General features: G+C 44.5%; 1 protein-coding gene across 2 annotated transcripts in view; it reads left to right on the forward strand.

The window, feature by feature from the left end:
- LOC105010452 (spectrin beta chain, non-erythrocytic 1) overlaps positions 1 to 20716 on the forward strand; it is a 70005-nt gene that overhangs the window by 17403 nt on the left and 31886 nt on the right. The window contains exon 2 of one of the 2 annotated variants that reach the window (XM_010869783.4): positions 5248 to 5456. In XM_010869783.4, the coding sequence (XP_010868085.2) occupies positions 5300 to 5456 (157 nt within the window). In that variant the 5' untranslated portion in view covers positions 5248 to 5299. Of the gene's footprint in view, positions 1 to 5247; positions 5457 to 11339; positions 11897 to 20716 lie in introns of those variants that run through there. The other variant, XM_010869777.4, reaches the window with a different exon arrangement.

A 20716-nucleotide genomic window follows, 5' to 3' on the forward strand; every position in this document is an offset into this window, starting at 1 on the left:
TGATATATCCACATCAGTGAATTGAGCAATCCTTTGCTTCTCAGCAGCCAAGGGTAACAAAGTTTTGTTTGTTATACTATGAAGCGAAGAGTTAGCGTGCTGTGCAATGTTGAAACTGTTTCAAAGGCTATGTCACTTCAAAGTGTTATTTGTGTACCTTGGCGGTAGGGACTGTCTTTCTCCAAGCAACCTTGACCGAATCTCAACAGCTGTTCAACCATAGTCCAGATGCTCGCACTGAGTTCCTCTTATGTCAGGACCTGGGGAAGTCTGAAGTTTAACCAAATTGTCAAATAGCTGATGGATGACCGCCAAAATGTTAACATCATAAAAGCAATGACAAAAAAACTAAGTGCTTGTACAGGTACCGACTAAGGGAAAAGATGTTGAAGCCCAGTTGCTAGGAAAAACTCCCTATAAGGCAGGAACCAAGGAAGGTTCCTAGAAACCTAAACCTAGATACCTGATTGTTTCTGAAAAGCATCACTAATTGAAAGGGTCCTAAATGAAAGGATGTCTTGGTCCTAATAGTGAGACGGCCAACATGTTGATACAGACCTGTTGGCCGTGTTTGTATTAACAATTATTCAAGTTATTAAAACTTACTTTGGCAAAAACCTGAACCAGTCACTATTCTTGTAGCTTCCTATAACTTTTTAATCTCATTCTTTCTTACTTTAAGTATTGTGGGACAAAGACTCCTGTAAAAGACGGGTGTTATTTTTTGGAATCCTGGTTACCGGATGTGATTCATGTTGTTGTCCTGACACGGTGTGGCTACTAGCTCTGATGTTATATTTGGTTTGTGACGAATGGATAGCTAGGTTTATCCATTTCCAAATTCTGCTTTATTTGCTATGAAAATGTTGACCCTGATCTTTTTGAGATTTGTTTTTAACAAAATAAAATATTTGCTTACATTTTAAATATCGTACAGCATTTAGGAGCACAAACACCATTTATTTTAAAACCGTCTTACACATTTGTATCAATAGTGCCAATAATCAACAGAATGTAGAGGATGACAATTTCATAGAAAATGTTTCCAAACCTTCTCACTTCTTGATCTATTCCCGTTGCTTCTCCTGATCAAGTGAAGTGGGGATGTTTTGGACTTGCTTTTGTGTTATACTTGGCAGCCTGGTAGTGTAGGCTGAGATGGAACACTGTACCATTTTGTTTTGCACTGAAGGCTCTTGGCTGTTTGGTATCCATGGAGATTTTTAGTTTGGTGTAGATAAAGGCCCATTACAGTCAATGAAATGATTCATTAGGATACTGGAGAGGGAATCTCTTTAATGTGTTCTTGTTCTCTTCCCTGTGTAAAGCAAATAATAATCAAGCACCCTTTCTGTTTCCATTTTGAATAGTTTCTCTATTCTGTGGTTTCTAATGAACATATGAATAATATTCACAATAATTATTCTATGGCTCTTTTCATCATCTCAAATGCATGTAAAAGCTAAACAAAATAAATAACACTGTAGTCCAGATCTAGAAAATGATAGCAGTGTTCTGCCGGAGTGTTTTCAGTTGTCAAAACCTCTAGCAGATGGAACAGCAGTTAAAATGGGACCACATGGCTTGAGCAGAGGGATTTTCTATGTGGTCTTCGAGGGAATTAAGCAGGAGCCGTGTGTAATCCAGACTTTGATACATTTGACAATTGAAAACTTAAAAGAAAAAAACATTTAACCAAGAAAAAAGTACTTAAATTATGAAATATTTACAAAATGTTCTGGGGTTTTCTGCCTAAGCTGCCTCAAGGCACCATGGCAAGCACCAAACTGTTAAATGGTCATGTAATATTGTGAAAGATTTGTGTTTGGCCACATGCAGCTTTTAAAACTGAGATCTGGAATAGGTGCCCCAGGCGTGTTGATCAATTGTGGGATTCATTATACATTTCGGGCTTAAATCTCATTGTTTGAGATGCTGTCCTGTTCTATTGTGAATGATAGGACAGGACAGCGGAAAGTTTATGTTTTGGTTGTTAGCATTTCACTGTGGATTCCTCCTTTTGGAATTTTTTTGGGGTTATTCTGAGGATGCAGTAATGTATCTCCCTTCCCCCCAGGGTTTAAGAGCATCCCATGCCAGTGTTCTGCCGTCCTGGCCTGCAATGACACGAAAGCTGACCTCTGTGTTATTGATATGCCAGCCTGCAGATCTGTCTGTTATTTGACCCCCAATGTGCTAATTTTGAGTTTGTACTCGGAAAGAGTGTGTTGTTTTTCTGTCTACTCTGAAAACTGTACAGGAGATTAGATTTCCCTCAATAAAACAGGCTTCCAAAGTGCAATGAGTTGCTTGTTTTTAAATACAATCAGTTGTTAAATAAAGGGTGCTTGTCTGTTTGTTCGGCTCCCATAGAAGTGTGTAGCTGTAAAATTATCCCAAACCCTCAGAGATTGGGTTCAGATCCAGACATCAACCATTATCGGCAGCCATCCTTAAGCAGTTAGGGTAAGTGCCTTGCTCAAGAGCAGATGAACAGATCACCTCATTTGCCCTGGGTTTGATCCAGCAACCTTTCGTTAACTGATAAGTAGGGTTAGGGTTCACATACGATACCTCAAAGACCGCTGGCCAGATTTTGACTGAACTTAGATGTTGCTCGTTTTAGTTTGTGTACTGTGAACGTGAAGAGGAGTGATGACGGAGTGTCATGTCTCGCTTTCTTCCACCCCCTGAAACACCCAGAACATCCGGTTCTTTGGGATCCCGTCAAGGGATGTCATGTGGCTGTCAGTGCTGTCAGTCTGTGTATATTTTGTGTCTGTGTGCATTGTCATGGATAATGAATGCACCCCCTGTAGACCTGTCAGATGGGTGAGTTCTATAATAGGATGAGCAATGGATGAATACGAGCCGCAGTACAATTTGTTGAAGGTCAGCTTATTACATTCTGCTCTCCCCCCTCTCTGTGAGGTGTTTGTCCCTCTCTATGACACAGGCCTGTTATCCATCTACCGCTTCAGTGTGTACATGCTACATACATAAGCACATGACTACATATCAGCATCTAGTGTATCCCTGCCATGTATATTCTACATTAACGGAAGGCAAATCCTCTCTTGTGTCGATTTCTGTTTTGCCAAACACAGCGGGTGACTGCTGCATCTCTCTGTCTTACCAAACACAGCGGGTGAACACTGCATCTCTGTGTCATCAGAAGAGTGAAAAGATGTCAGTGTGTGGGCGGATGGATGGATGGATGGATGGTGGGAGGATGAATGGATGGATGGTGGGAGGATGAATGGATGGATGGTGGGAGGATGAATGGATGGATGGTGGGAGGATGAATGGATGGATGGTGGGAGGATGGATGGTGGTTGCTGCAAAGAACCTATAGATTATGAGGAGGATGATAAAAGTGGTGGGGGTGGTGGGAGAATGATGATGATGATGATGATGGAGGAAGAATTAGAATTATATTAAATGAAATGTAGTTCAGGAAATGTGCTTTAGCTGTCCAGGTTTACTGCAGGATATACTGTGCACAAGGTTGTAAAGCTAACTAGGTACTGGCCAGTAAATATAACTTTTTTGAATTCACATTCTGTATGTTTGCTATGATTGATGTTTACAATCATCTGCTGTCACCATCAGGATGCTCCCAAATGATTTTGCAGATTTTGACTCCATTCAAATTGGATTCCAATGACTAGCCACAATTCATTTAACCAGGAAATCCAGTAATTCTGAAAGTCCATCACAAAATACCCCAAATCCTACCAATCAGTGTTTCGATTGAGTCTTTATACTGTTCGTAGTTTGTTATAGATGTGAAGGGTTTCTAGTCCATGTGGAATAATGCATTCAACACTAATCAAGGGGGGTGGCGCTTAATAATGGGTCAAAGCTGTTGAGTACAATAGTGCTCACTGTATAGAAGAAAGGCTTTTAAAATCCATACTCATCATTCCACACCAGTTATTCCGGTCATGGTTCAATAACACTCAACCATCGATGGAGGTTGGTTCCCCTGGTGGTCTGTTTGTGTACTGCACTGAAACAAGTGCTGTCGCTGCTCAACAGGGTTTATAAAATACAGCTTTTTGACACCATGCAATCAGTCCATCTCTAACACGCATCCCTATTTTCAGACCTGTGTGTTTTGTTTCTCTTCTACACGGGTGATCAGGCTGGGTTCACCCACTCCAACAGCACCCACATTCCCAGAGTCTACGTCTTTTTTTTTCTTTTTTCTTTTTTTGCCTAGCAACACCAAAGTTCTACTTTGGTGGTCGTCGTTACGGAGGCTGGTGGTAGCGCTCTGCCTGTGTGCCGTGTCTCGATGTGACATGATAACTCGTTCATGATAGATGTTTAAATGTAATAATAAAACCACAACATCCGTAGTGCAAACCTTGATGTCAATGTGGCGCGTGCGCGTGCGTGCCGGTTTCTGTCTGCTGGGGTTTGGCCCTGGGACTGCAGACGCCAGTCAGAGCACTATTGTCCAGTGTTTGCTGACTGTTGGTGTTCAGAGTTCTCCTCCAGAGGGATTTGCTTAGCTCATCAGGCAAACACTGGCCTGTCCTATTGAAATGAGCTGAGCTGATTCATTGATCTAGGTAATGAATGTCTGGCTATTGCAGAACACAGGCCCTGGTGGCAGACCGCTGAAGCTGGGACCAGTCTGATTTTGGATAGAGCAAACGGAAGGTGGTGGTGTGAATTAAAATGGTGATGCTTTTAAATCTGGTGTGTGCGCTGTAAACAATTCATGTAATTTCTATGGTGGATAGAGAGTTCTTGGAGGACCAGAATAGATTGGAAAATGTGTGATGTTATAGGTGATCCTGCAATAGTGGTTTTGCCCTGATTTGTCATTTTTTTTTGCCGTATTTGTTTTATAGGTTAATAGAAAGCCAGCTCAATGAGTTTGAGCCTAATAGGGCCTCAGTTTTTTTTCCCAAATGCGGAGTTCAGCCTTTTTTCAGTCGTAAAGCGGTTATATTTAATCACCAGCAGGTGGTAGCGTAAACACACTTTGCAAATTCAGACAGGCTGTCTGCATTGCCTGTCTAGACTGCTTAGTTCTTTGGGCAGAATTGGTGCGACTCTGTGAAACCAGTTTCATTACATTTCTTTGAACTTAAAATATTTCCCCAGGTTTTGACATTAAAGACTAAGGTTATGATCTAATTTGAAAAGCCCTGTACATGGGGCTATACATTCCTGACCCAACAGTCTCGCCTGATCATTTGCCTAAATGCATAATCTCTCCTCTGTCTACAGGGCTTCATGAGAAGCAGCTGATGTGTGGCAGTGTGACAGTTGAAGGGTCAGGATGACGTCTCTTGCCGCCGATTACGAACACATGGACATCCAGCACCAGCAGCAGTACAGCAGCGACACGGTGAACAACCGCTGGGATGTTGACGAGTGGGACAACGAGAACAGCTCCGCGCGACTGTTTGAGCGCTCCCGGATCAAGGCCTTGGCCGGTAAGACTGACGACATCCGCGTGGCTCAGTTTGATTTGGCTCCATAAGTATGGAATGGAACTCTCCAGCTTCAACCCTACTGTCTTGAGATGGACATACTAAATTCTAGGGGCCCCAAGGAATTCCACAATTCTCTGTAACCTTTTGATACCACGACACAAAATCAATGGTGTGTTTTTTTTTTTTTAACAAAACAATTACCAATTAAGCCTAATTTATTGTTTTTTAAAGAACATTTCATTGAAGACACATTCATGGAACACGTTCATGGAACTCTTTCAATGAGATATGGGTCAGAGCTTAGTCCTCTGACCAAACAGGATTCATAATGAGATTATACATTTTGTACTTGATGTCTCAAGTAGACGATTTCTAATCTCATCATGAATATATTATTATAATATATTATTGTAAGGTAAAGTTTGGTTGTCCCATTGTCCATTCATTTTCACATCAATATAACACTGTCATAAAGCTAGACATTAGGTTAGTTTGGCTGTATATGTGTTGCATTTATGTCAAGTAAATGTACTGATGATGGCAAGAAAATGAACTCAAAAGCCAAAGTTAGAAAGCTGAAATGCGTGTACAGCCTGCAACACCCTTTTTACAAGATGACGCGTTGTAGCTACAATTGCTATTACAAAGCCAGCAACAGTATGATATAGCCTTCTGTTTTTATGTAACTGTTTTGCTTTTCCTTTATGTCCTTTTAACCTGTTAATGGTGGCCAGCATTTGGACCGATCCAGACTAGAAGATAGTCTACCTGCTGTTAACTAATCCATCAATGTCCCTCCTGGGGTGTCCATCTTTCACCCCCAAGCTGTGGTGGTTTTAGTAGTAGGCTTGTTTTTGGGGGTCCATGGCTCACTGATTTCTAGGCTAATATGATAGTATTCCATTTAACTAAATAATTAATCTTCCCCTTAAAATATACAGGAGTGGGTGGGGACTATAGCTCCACCACATGACTTCTCCAACTTTTCTGTTTGCATTGTTGTGACAACTTCTGTTCGTGATGTCTGTCTTGTCATTGGGACATATATTTTCTAAATATTTTTTATGTCCATAATAACCTAAGTCAATTCGTTTTTTGTCGACCCTGAATAGAAATACTTAGCATTATTTGTGTTGTTATGTTTTGGTAACCCTAAACCCGTCAACAGTAATCGTTGTTTGAGGTATTTTGGTGGTACTCGTTCATTTTACTTCGGCTGATTTTATGGATTACTGCTCCATTCTATTTAATCTATGCTGCCCTGATGCTTTTTGCGATATAACGTTTTTCTCCTTGCCCACCACCTCTTGCTTTTTCTCTGTTTCACAGCCGCTTTCACGCTCACTTGTGCCCTTGTAGCATTTGTTGGCCCGTTGTTAGTTTTGTGTTGCGGTGGCCAGGGCATTCTGCTCCTTTGGCATAACTTGACATAGGTGATTCTTCAGTAAGGCAGCTAAGCAGTTCTGGTTCTGCCTAGGTTGGCAGTTAGCGGTTAGCAGTTAATTAAGGAATTTTGACATTGTACAATGACCACCGTAGTGTTTCGCCTTTCTGACATTCATAGTTGTGGAGAGTTATCCCGTTTGGTAAATGCATTTTATAGTAATTATATACATTTTTATTATATAAATTATATAGTAATTGTATACATTTTTAGAATGCTGTTTTGGTGACCGCTTTGATATGACTGTTGACTCAGACCTCCCGTTCAATCAGAACACCAAGATTACTCACTTGGTCCCTGGGTTTTAGGGCCCAAGAATCCAGCTCTTTACCTATACTAGTTCTCTTTTTTTTGTTGTGCTCTATATGTGCTCTATATGTGACAATACTGTATTAAAGAGAACTTAATTTTATTTTACTTTGTTAAATTGCTTATAAAATAAGACATTGTATCCACATCATTATACTATCTACATTGCATGACCAGTTTTCTTTTCTTTTTTAAACAGCCCTTGGCCAAGATAACTCCCAACAAAGACTTATTGTAGCCATCGCTGTGCTTGCTGTTCCTTTCCATAGGAAATGTCCACCAGCTGCTTCCTTTAGCTGTCGCCATACATTTTGAATGAGATTCAGATCTGCTGTCCTAACCGGTCACTCAAACTGTTCAGCATTTCATCTTGAACAACCTGCTCACAGTCAAAGATTGGGGAGGTTTGACAATGTTGTTGTTTTGCTCCCTCTGGAAGTGGGGGGCTTTTATTTGCACAAGACATCATAAAATAAATAAAGCAAGTAAAAATAAGAGACCTAAATAGCAGTCGGAGAGCACTTTTTTAACAATGAGGAATTAAAAGCAGTTTGCTTCTGAAAAGTCATCAGGGAACAGTGCAGCTAACTCTCTGGACACAAGACGTGGATGTCTACAGTTACCTTTGCCCAGGGTTGGCCGTCCTACTACAGACTCGATTGATTTTAGTGGGCGGCAGGGGTGTCCACATTTTATCCCAACTCCACGTAATGTACCCACCACTAATCCACGCTGTTCAAGGATTCAGAATTAGAAGCCGTGTCTAGCGCTTGATCAGCCTTACATGTAAACCAATGATGCAAACTAATGCCCTTTGTTGAGTCCAGGTGTTTTTTGGTTGTTGTCCTGACCAGGTGTGTTTACCAGGTAGGTCTCACCTCCAGTGTTCGTTTGATAGGTACGGAAATCTAAACCTCTCTGGGCCAACAGCACACTGGTCCCCGTGGAAACCGTACTGTATCTCCTTACAGGGACACAGAGACCCTCTCACCACTGTAGACGCTTGCTTGGTGGTGTACCACGTATTTGTGTGTGAAGAAATGAGCGTTTACCACAGGAGATAATGTAATGAATCCTTGCAGCTCGCAGCATGCCCACTGCCTTGCGGATACATTCTTTGCTGTTTTCGGTAAAGTAACCGTATTCACACTTCCCGTTCGTGTGTATTGACCTGTTGGGAACCTTGGCGGCGTTCCAGCTGTTTCTGGTCAGAATGGCTCTGCTTGACCCTGACGCCAAATGTGTTCAGGAATAACCAGCGCTGAAGTCACCAGGGTGGCTGCGGAGATGAGAGTAGAGGTGCTGTTTAAAGCGATCGACCCGTTCTCCAAGGCCGGCCCGGCCGAGTCATTTGAATAATTAAACACAGCCATGGCAGCCTGCCTCTTCCTCACTTCCATCAGAATTAGTCTTTATGCTGCAGAGGACCCCCCCCCCCCCCCCCCCCCAACATTCTCTACATTCCAACATTTACACATTAAAAACAGGATGCCACCGACTCACGCCCCCGGCCTTGAATGTGGATGTTTTCTGGCTTAGGGTCTAAGTTTAGAATTAGTGGTTAAGGCTAGGGGTGAGGGGTAATAGGATTTTGAATAGGAATAACGTTTTGTGTACCCACAAGGAAAGAGGTGTGGGGGTGTGTATGGAGGCTTTGTGTGTGTGTGTGTGTGTGTGTGTGTGTGTCATTTCCCACGTATGAGAGAAAGATGATCATTTGTTTGGAGTGCACTCTGGCTTGCTCTTTCTCTGGCTCCATAAGGGGTTGATCAGTCTCTCTGGCAGTGGCAGGAGGTAAACTCAGAAGAATGTGGTTCTCATTTGACAGGGCTGAAGCGGAGGGCTCTTGTGAAATTCTCCATAGTGGGCAACTCATTGGCCTGGTAGCTTCTCAACCTGTCATAGTTGAGCCATTGCTGTCCCATGCAGTCTCTAATCTACAGTCTGAGACTTGTGCAGCTCCCTGGTGCACCAGCTTAAGGGTAGCGTGTAGTTTTCAGAAGAATCTACAGAAGGCTCTTATCAAACCTTATTCCTTCATTGATTTCAGGTCTAAGGAGCTGATGTCTTGGCTCATCTGCTGTTGTTTCTTCATTGGTCTGTGTGTTTTAAAGAACAATGGCTTCAATTACATTATTAACTTTGGCATGTTCTTAGAAGAAAATCATTTCAATTTCATTTTGGAACATTTTGGTGAGATTTGAATTGCCTGCTTGTTTGAATAATAAAAAAGAGTTTATTAACTCATTTATTGGATGGACTTAAAGGTGAAAGATAAAGGTGAGAGTTTTGCTCCAAGAGTAGTGGACTGAATTAAAACCCATGCTGCAGCAGTACATATGCACTGGTGGCAGTGGTTCGGGCCGCTAGCCACGCTAGGCCACGCTAGGCCACGCTAGGCCACGCTAGGCCACGCTAGGCCACGCTAGGCCACGCTAGGCCACGCTAGACCACGCTAGGCCACGCTGGGCCACGCTAGGCCATGGGTTGTAGTGGGTATAGGGAGGGGGTGGACATGTTAAGCTGTGTAGAGAAGAACAACCTTTACTGAATGAATGGTGTGTTTAAGATTAACCGAGGAGAGCCTAAAGGGTATTCACGAGAACCTCTTGTGATTTGTGCTTAAACCACACCGGGAACTGGGGCGGCTCGTATGGACGACTTGTTCATTTAGTCTATCATGTTTTCCCTTGAGCTTTATTCACATCACTATTTTCCACCATTGAATAACCAAAAATCACTCGTCGTCTTTTCCTTGCTTGTTCAGCTGTCACCATCATGCGTTCACCGTAGGCATTCCTCATGGCACACAGACACCTCATTCAGCCAACTTTAAAAACACGTGTTCATGAATTCTCTCTGGTCCAGGTTGGCCTACATTGTAACACATGCCTGTTAAGAAGGGATTTATAGAGAGAAGGGATGAAACAACCAGTCAATAGGGCTGTGGCTTTATAGCTGTGTTTATACGGTCTGTCAAGGATGTAGAGACCTCATCCCTGTTTCTCTGGGACACACACACACACACACACACACACACACACACACTTAGACTGTCTGATAAGAGGGTTTGTATGTAAAACTTCATCTGGAAGAGCCTTTCCAATCATGCGTTGCCATGTCAGGCTAGCTGGCCCCAACCTGGAACTGTTTCTGGTGTGTGTAATCACGTTAGACTGACTGCCCTGTGAAAATACATAGCACTGTTTATATATCTTACAGTATAAGTGCATAGCCAGGAGTGATGTACCGGTGGGAATTCACATGAGAGAACCTTTATCCCCCCAAAGCCATGCCTTCCGTGTAAACCTAGTAACCATCAAATTCTTGGAATTCTTTTTTTAAACGGGTCTTTACAGACAGGGCTTTTAGAGAAATGGGAATATGGTTTTGATGGGATACTACTGTACATATTTAAGAGTGCTTTCTTATCAGGGGAAAAACCAAGCAAATGGAGAGGCACACTTTTGGTTTTATTCTAATCGATACATTAATTTTTTTTACTCTAATTTAAACACTGACCCCCTAACTTCAAGCATTTGGTCAGGTGGACTACATGGTTAAATAATGAAGAGAAGAAGAAAGGAGAGAGGAGAGTCCCGGAAAGAACTGGCTGCTTTTTAGGTCTAGTTCACGGTCAAGGATATTATTACACGGCTCACTATGAGTGCTCCTTATTCTTCCGGCTTTTTGTCTGGCCGTACGAAAGCCAGTGCATTCTTCTGAAGCCCACACACTCATCTGAAGCTGTGGAGGGGGGGGGTGAGTTTGTAAACGGTGAACTCAGAACAGGACGTGCTGGCCGGACATGGTCAGGAAGTTCGTTTTTTGTGTATGACTATCTGTATGTATGCTTCAGTGAAATATTAGGGGATGTTTTGTCTCTTGATATAAAACATGTGCTTAGAAATGGGGAAGGTTGTGGCCAAGTCTCCCCTTTCCATTTGGTACAGCCCTTTGCTCCCCTCTACTCCTCGGTCCCTCCCACTCCCCTTTATGATAATGAGGCTGTGATGTCACTGCTGAATGCAAGGGCTGTGAGTGGCTGCTGAAGGATTTCCAAGCTACTGGCTCCTCCCCCCTCCCCAAGGTTTGTGAAAGGTGTGCTGTGTTTGAGAAGCCCTCGGCTCATTGCAGGAGTACAGAGTCCAGCGTGATTTCTCAAACTCCCACTCTCTCACTCTGTTACTGTCTTTTCTTCTCTCTGTGACTTGCTGTATTGGAGCACAACACACTCTCTTTCCTATTGTTCGTGTTGGTGTCAGCCGGCTGTTTGTCCTGTGAGAGGATGGGAGGATGGATAAAAGACTTGAAGTGATGCTGCTGTTCTGCTGAGCCAGCTCAGGCTGCAGGATCACCTAGAGCGGAACCTTTACAGCTAACCACTTACATCTTGGGCCACCACTGGACTTTGTTTTCAAAAGGGGGGGGGGCCAGCGAACCCCTCTTTACCCCACTTCCTCCAGCTTCCTTTCTCCTGGACTGATGGAGCTACAGAGGGCGACCAGCATGCCTGGCCCCCTAACCCCAGGGCCTCTCTCCCCAGGGTCCCACTCCCCTGGGCTCCTGTCCCCCTCCTCTGGGCCTGGCCCCTCTCTGGTCTCCAGCCCTGGGCCTGATCTGGGCTATTCTACCAAAGCTGCTTTCAACTACAACCAGCTAGAGGGCCGCTTTAAGCAGCTACAAGGTAAGACAAGCGGGGTGGAAGGCAGAGCCCAGGGCTTTGTTTACCGTTGTTGCTATGCGCGCTCGTACTAGTGGTTGGTGACAGAGGAGAAGCGTCTGAAGGAGCATGCTCAAAAGACGTGATTTTAATGGCGGCAGAGGGAGCAGTTGTACATCTTCGAATCTCTGGGTGCTAGGGGTATCTCCGGTCTTTGTGCTATATTATCTGTCTGATAGGTTTGCAGCGTTCTCTTCTAATTCACAGAGAGGGAGAGCGGTGCACGCGAATATCACAACGGCAACGACAGCCGCGCTCCACCACCTAATGAAATATGGATGAGGTAGTGCGAGGAGGGAGGACAGGCTGACTGGTTAACTGCTACAGGCGCATGTGAACGGGCACATGTTAGGCCGACGACAGGGTGAAGAAGAAAAAACAGGAAGGAAAGAGCCATTTTAAAATGGGCCTTCTTAACCCGACAAGACCATACCCACCTTCTTTTTTCACCAAACAGCAAGGTTTCAGCTGATTGGCTGTTCCAAGACAACAATGGCAGGAGAGGATCCCATGGCAGGGATCGGACTGGGAGAGGCGGTGTTTGTCTGTGTGGCTTTGTAAGCACCAGGGTGGTGCAGGAGAGCCCCGGCACTTTTGTCATGTCATGACAGTGTGTTGTGAAATATCTGAAATGGGAGTAGAGCCCAACTATTGCTGTGTTCGATGGTGTGTTTCAAAGCTGTTAACTAGACAGGGGGAGTCATGTTGCCTTGTTTTGCAGCACATTAGGGCATGAAAGAGGGCTTTGATGCATCACGCTCCACTGAGCATGCTCTGAACAGAGGGAAGAGCATCTGAGGCCCTCTGTCCCGTGCAGTCTGCCTGCATGCCAAAGCCCTGCCTGCTCACTGAAGTGTGTGTGTGTGTGTGTGTGTGTGTGTGTGTGTGTGTGTGTGTGTGTGTGTGCGTTTGTGTGTGTTTGTGTTTGTCTGTGCTGCTCTCATTCCTTTCCCCCTCTGCCAAAGCTTAAGAGGAATCCTCATCACTCATCCACACCGAGATTGAAGTCATGTCTCCGACAAAGACACTTCTAGCCATAGATCGTTATCTCTGAGTGGGCGGAGCTGGGACGCGGCAGATGTGCTGGGCAGAGCGTGACACGCATTAACCGTTTGACCAAGACGCCAGTGGACAGTATGGGCAGACCGTCACACTTCCCAGCAGGCCCCAGTAGAAGAGTTCACCATGCCAGCAAGAAAAGTATGTTTGAGAGGAGATGTTAGTAAATGATGACCCAGGTCCCGGTCAGTCGCGTCTATCTGTGGTTTCATTAGCATCCAAGTGACAGAGAAAAGGCCTCTGGTCCTACTCACACCCCTTATGAAACCCATGACTCCATCACGAGTTAATGTCACTGTGAGACTCAGTGTCCCCTGATTAATAGGAATCCCAGCAGCCCTGACAGCACAGCACTTTCGCTGCACAAAGAGGCATGGGACTGGGGTGGACACCACCCAAGTATGCTTGAGATACAGTTGAATTATCAGTCTGTTGCTTGAGTGTCTTTTACCCAAGTGTTTTCTTGAGTTCATAAGAGGGTGCTGACCCAGTCAACTACCGTTTGTAGCGTTCAACTAAAATTGTCTGCGGAAGGCAACAAGATATTCACGGAGATTTCAAGTCTCGATGGGCTTAGGTCTTGTTTCTTGGGCTCGTCCATTTGTATTTGGCTCTGGGTAAGCTCTAATGGTGTGCTGAAAGGGTTGCTTAGTAGGAACACTCAATGCAGTAATCAGGCTGGTAACACTGATGACAGACTGCCTCCACCACCCCTGTGTGCTGTCAGGGGCATGATGAATGGACACATTACTCTTTTGAACTTGAGGACCGGGTAAAAGAGGAAGTGCGTTGGCATTTTTATTAAGAGTGCCAGTCATTGCTGAATTCCCGGAGCAACGCAAACAATGACACAGTAGAAAACCTTGCTTTATGTCCTGCTTTGATTGCACGTCAAACTAAAGCAGAGGAACTGCCTGGCTGTTCTGGTTGAAGACATGTCTATTTACTTATGTCTTCATACTTCACAGTAGAGCCGAGGTCTCGCATGCATGTCCATCTGGGTGTGTGTGCGCTCATTGCAAGGATGGAATGGCTAGGAGGCCATAATGCCACCCTTCTTTATGCGCCCTGGAGGAGGTTTCAACATTTAATGGAAAGTGTAAATCTTGACTTCCTGAAGCTCTGCTAAAAGCAACGGAAGCTAGAAGAGCAGAGATTCTAGGAAACCCGATGAAATGGGCCGTCTTAGAGTCTGGACTCCCACTGGCCTTAGAATGATTGGTTTGTGGCTGAACAGAAATACTTCTGTGTCTGGCACTGCTGTAACTTATTTTAGGTTTATAGTTTAGTCATTTAGCCGACACTCTTATCCAGAGCGACCTACTGTTAATGCATGTACTTTAACTGTAAGAAGGGCGTTTTAAGAAAGCCCATTACCATGTCTATGAACATGTAGATAATTACAGCAATGATCAGGGCCTGGTTTAAGAAACACAAAGAAATGTACATGGTAAAAAAAAACGAAAACCTATCGTGTTGATTCTTACATTGAAATCGTATCACATACCTTTGTCATGACCCTGTGTTTCAGTTTCAGTATTAGCACTAAGGGAAATTATAGACATTTGGCAACAGTGAAAGTGACTGAGGATACTGGTGATCTTCTGGGTGGGAAGAAAAGCCACAAATGTTTTTAAAAGAGATGTAGACTATATGGATTTCAAATCAAACATGAGGTCGCTGTGTGAGTGTGGTCTGGGCACAGCTTCAGACCGTCAGACCTACTAGGCTGAGCTTGACATATCTACAAGGTGTCGGCCTTTATCTCGGCACGGTTACCAGGTGCAGCTCTTTAGCTTAGCGTATCTACACTATGCAGGCATCGCAGTCCTACAGGGAGTGAGACCATGTCGTTTTTGGTCTATCTAGGGAATGCTGCAGTGTAACATGTCGTTCACAACAGGTGGGATAAGTACCCACATTCCTTTGATACGGTTGGTTAAACCATTAGACAAGTTAGACTGCACATTTCTGGTGATATAATTTTAGAGTGGAGATTTACACAAAAATGGACAGCCATCCCAAATTACATTCTATTGTTTTATTTGGATGTGGTAACATCAAATTTTTCAAATTATTATTAGAAATAAGTTATACCCAAAGTCGCCACCAACCTGTTTGATAACTGCCTACCCAAACACTTGGATAGCAAGCTACAAGAAGACAAAGTCCACATTCATGTTCTCTACTGAGTTCAAGTTGGCTGTGGCCATAGGATGCTCTTTAGCCTTAGGAAGGCCAGGCTTCAGACTGGCCTTAACTTTGACCCAGCAGGCCTAGCAAACGGCTTGACCCACACAGGCCTTGCTAGCAAGCCTCACAAGGACTCCAATCCAAAGAACTGCTTTTGTCCACCAGTAGTGGAAAGCAAAAGCCTGGCTTGAGCCAATCCTCAACCCATCACCTCAATGACCCTCTGTTCTTGTCTTGGCCCCATCTCACAGCTCTGTGTCTGACTGAAGGACGTCCAGTCCACCGGGTTCAGTGCCAGTTGAATGGCATGGGTGCCCTGTCAGAGGCTGAGGCCGTGTAACAGAGTGACTTACCCCCCTTGAGCCACACTGCAGGAAACCCCTAAGCCCCTTCATGGCCTCCGGATCCCCCTGACAAAGGAGGTTGTATCGGCCTATCAACTCCAAGCCAATTCATTGTAGCCCGGACTGTTATCAATGGGAGTGGAGTGACACAGCCTGGGAATGCTGAGATGACAGGCGTTCTCTTTCATTCAGCTGTCCAGAGAGGAAACAACCCAGGCAACAGAAAACTAGCCAAGCTCACTGGCTGCCCCGGATTGAGATAGTATCAGTATTGTCAAATGGAAATTGGTTGTTAAAAGCCGGTTTGGCCCTGAATGTGATTTTGATGGATGGGGATGGACACTAGTGTGTCCCTGCTTCCAGCTGATATTTTCAGACTGTGCACATAAGCACGTACCATGTTTTCCATTTGCTCAAGGTCTTGTACAAAACTTAGTTTATATAGCTATTTACACCAATATTAGATTTACTTTGCCATTGTGAAATGGAAATTTATTTGGAACCATGCAGTGTGTGTTTCATTTTATTGTTGATTCTACTAACAATACGTTTTTCACAGTAAAACAATTAAAGTTGAATGTGGTCAGCGTTTGTTTAGCCTAAGCAGTTCCAGGACAATAATTCTAGATACAAACTGGGCTTGCATGTTCTCTTTTTGGGGAGGTCCAAGAACAAACAGACTCCTTCAAAACAAAGATCTGCTACCACAATCAACATGAGTTTTGCAACACGACTAGGGCACCTCCCTTCAGGTCACAATGGTTGACCAGTCAAGGGTAAACCTCTTTGTCAGAGCGGAGTGGCAGCCTAATCAGCTGAGTAACCTTGGTTAGGAAGGCGGTTTTGTTACACCCACCGAAGAGGTCTATCTCAAAACATGAATTTCTGTATCAAGAGCCTTGGCGTTAAGCGTTGTAAAAGGAATTTACCAATTTAGCAGTGTCAAGACTTTGCCTGTGGGGGCGCGGCGTCCTCACTGTCGGTGTAGGTCATGGTAAGTACCGTCGCCTGAGCCCACATTCCAGACTGGTGAAAGGCATGGAAGCATGGGATTTGGGGCCGGATGCGTTAGGAACTTGTGTTTGGATATGATATACGATCCAGATCAAATGGCCCAAAGCTCTGTTTGTGTTAGCCTACATAACAGCCGTGAGACAGTGAACAGAGTTAGGCTGAAGCAAACCAAGCTGGTGTGTCTCTCCGGCCAACCGCCTCTCTCCATAGTACGCTACAGGGTGTGACTAGAAGGGCGTGTCGATTGCGTTGGACGTCTGGCTTGAGAGGCTCCGAAAGCCCCTTCTTTCAGAAGCACGCCACCACTTCTCCCCTCTCTGTCCCCCCCCCTCCTCCCTCCCCTCTTTTTATTGAAGACAGATGTTTGGTATAATGAACTTTTCTATCTCCAGAGTCGGGGTCTCCACCCCTCCTAGAATATCACCTACATACCACCCCACCCTTGACCTCTCTAAGGGGGACATGAGACGTTACAACATGTACCCCCGTTACGTTGGTTGTCTGCGATACAGACTGAAATGCCTCGGGCCGTTGCGGAGATGTTTATAATTGATTTAGTAGGGATCCGAATCGGTCCCCTTCAAAATGATGTCATACATACAAGGTCTCTGATAATACATATGTTTTAGGTTCAGTATGTTTCTTTGTAAATGAACATTTGTTGCTGATGGAACTCCTGTTTTCTGTGTAGGTTGTGTGAGACTATAAGAACCAGAAGTGCGTGTAGTCATCTGATCTGAACCATATTTGACTGGCCCTCTACCACCCCAATATGAGATAAAGTGGCCCCAATACGTAACATGGAAGCCACTGTCCCAATGCAATAGAAATGCGTGTTAGAACAGTTCATGCTGGTTTGATTGATTGGCTGTGTAAAGCAGGTAATGAAGACCTCTGGATCTTTCCCCAAAAGGTTTACTAATGCTGCTGGTTTTCTAAATCGTAGTGAATATGTGTGCTTTGGAGTTTCTGCGCTGTCCGTGAAGCAACAGAGCGAATGACTAGCATGTGCTCCGAGTCTCTCGTGCGCCTCTCCCACTTCTCCCTCCTGCTCTCCGTATGACTCTGCCTGCCACCTTCACGCCACAACAACGGAAGGCTTATTACACAGAATGGGAGCTGTAATATTTCCTGAACCTCCCTTTCCCCACCTGATTGGAGGATTCCAGATGTGATAGATATGATGAAATCTGAGCAAGATGAAATATTGGGTTCTTTTTAGAATGTTCGCTATTGTGGCCTTTGCGCTTGAAGTTACTAATTCACTGCTGGTAGTAGAGCAGCCTTCTGTGGGGCCGTTTGATCACACCCTCAGCGCTAGATGCAAATCAACAGTCATTTATAGACTAGTAAGGCAAATTATACACTCATTGTAATCGCAGATAGTCATTTCTGTAGCCGTAGGCTTCTTTGAATGTGTGAATAGTCATATCTAAAAACAAGCAGCAGCAATAATGGAAAAACGGTCACACGCAGATGCGGTTATGATTCCACAGAATACATCATACATTCTTTAGTTTTTCAACTGGGATTTCGACTGTATGAATTGAGTAATGAGCTAGTATGAATGATATCTCCCTTGTGAGGCTGCACAGCTGTAGGCCTGCAGTTCCCTTTCTCTTTAACTCTCCTCTTGGCTCTGTACTAATATATTGAAGAGAGACATACTGCTTCAGCAAAAAATGACATTAACCCAATGCTCTCTGTTTTGTTTTTTATTTTATTGGTGCCATTTTTATGTACAGTAAAGAGGGCCATTTTGTGGTGCCTGCATGTCTGTTTGAGAACGTGGGCCAGCTATCGCGTGTGGGCGTATCAGAAAGGGCACTCATACTTTGGCAACCATTTCCCTCCTCGTTCGTCCTTCAACTGCTCTCTCCCTCGCGCTGGTGTTAGGGGTGCACACTGCACTGAGCAGGACGTTGGGGAAATGAAACATTAATAAATGAAACATGGTGGCCTACATTAGAGGGAGGCAGAGCTGAAACATTTGGGAAGGCGCCCGGTGTTGTGTGGGTGTATACTTGGTCTGGGTTCGTGGGACGTCCAGCTGTGTCCAGACTGACAGTGGAAGGGATTTGTAGTACTGCGTTGCTTAACCAAGCCTTATTGTGAAGAAATACAGATGATGATAGGTTTTAACTGGAGTCTTCTGAAACCATCCATTTGTACATCTTCCCTCTGTATGACAGTGCCACAGAAGATTGGGATCAAATACGCCTACTTGCATTTTCCCATCTCACGTAGTCTGTTAGTAGTCCATATCGCCGTCCGCAGGCATCGCGGTCAATACAGGGTGAGGTAACACTGACGCCGAGACCTTGAGACAGAATTTCATTTTGTCGAATGTCTCAGCGTATCGCAATGTTTGTTTTAGTGTACTGTCTTTGTGTATTTTGAATAATTGCCTCCAGGAAAAAGTCCCAATTCCTCCCAACCAGATGTAGATGTAATTTAACGGCAGTTTGCTAACAGCATTCTGGAACATGTGGCGTTGGGGTGCTACTAAACAAACAACCTAAGGTTGTTAGGCTGCTGCTGTTTGACGGTTTCACCATCAGCGCTGCCTCTCTGTATTCCTCTGTTCATCTTTTCCTCTTCCTATTCCCTTTCTCCAGTGTGTTGCCCCTTTGCCACACACTGGAGCGGTGGCATGGCCTGGATAGTTTATTCTAGGATACAGATGCTGATTTTGCCAGCTAAGTATTAAAATCATGATTCAGGGGGTGAGGTCGTAAAGGCATGTAACATCTGGCTGAGACGTCTGAAACAATGCTGTGTTGATTGTTTCTGGATTCTGTTGAGTAAGACCCAATGTGACAGAGTTTTCCTGTAACTGGGTCAGACGGGGGTCACCGGTGGCCCGTCCCCAAACACAGGGCTGCGGAGTGCTGTGCTCGGGCGTCCGTAACGGTGGACAGACAGGCAGGAGGTTGTGCCGTCAGGGAGAAGGAGACATAACTCTCTGGAAAGGGAGTAATGTCTCCTTCTCCCTGAAATGTAATCACTCTGGACTCTGTTTTGAATTCCTCTGTTTCGGCCTCAGGACCTCATGCAATATTTAATTTGCTCGGTGCTCTTTGTCTATGGGCGATTCAGGGTCACATGGTCTGTACCGTACATTCCATTCTCTTATTGCATCAGGTTTCTCAGCTCCACCCACTTCTCTATCCTCTTCTACAATGGGACCAGACAGTGTTGACTGTCCATTGTAGTAAATCCTCATACCAATAACAACTTTGATTAAATATAATGGCGTTCTCCCACGTTGATGTCACATAGCGTGTGTAGTAGGAGTGGGGTGAACTGGCTAGACATCCTGACCTGGCCTCCATCCTGGCTGTGTGGCCAGGTTGTCCTCTAATGTGCCTGTGAGTTTCAGTATTGACCCAAATTAGACCCAGGAGGATGTGAATGTTTATGACTTTCTACTCTGTGTGTCTTCTACACACACACACACACACACACACACACACACACACACACACACTCGCCGTTCCTCTCACACACACACCGACAGACCCAAATCTTGCACAATCTCTCACACACACATTTCTTTTCCTGTCCTTCCGGGTACCTGAAACCTAAACCTAATAATCCAAAACCTCAGTAATCCTATTTTTATCCCTAAAACTAACCCAACCTTAATAACCGTCACCTTTAATACCCAACCTTCCAAGTATTCTGATTCTGATCAATTGTACGTTTTACCCTAAACCTAACAACTAATCTGGCTACCTTTTTTCAGATTTTTAGGACCTCCCAAAAAAAACCTGTGGACCGGTTTTTCAGGTTTTTATATCTTTGGGTCCCCATAAGTACACACAGACCTGGATCACACACACACACACACACACTGTACTACACGCAAACACACTCACACAAAGTACACCAGTACGCAGTCTCTCACACACTTGGAAACACGCACACAGTACTAAAGTCACTCTAGAAATAGCCCTGCTGTTGGTTTAGCATTATTGATAAGCTATTGAGAGTCATTTAAGACGCCTCTCCTGACATTGAGACCTGGTGCTTTTGACAACCTAGCACAACCAAAGCCTTTGTAGCCAGGTAACAGAGCAGGCTAGCTAGCATTTTCTCTTACCTATTACTGTTTCAACAAACATGCTTAGCCAACCATTAGCCTCTTATAATTTCATTGTCTTGGGTAGGC

The sequence above is a fragment of the Esox lucius genome, chromosome 6 (genome assembly GCF_011004845.1).
Source record: "Esox lucius isolate fEsoLuc1 chromosome 6, fEsoLuc1.pri, whole genome shotgun sequence".
NCBI classification, from domain to species: Eukaryota; Metazoa; Chordata; class Actinopteri; order Esociformes; family Esocidae; genus Esox; species Esox lucius.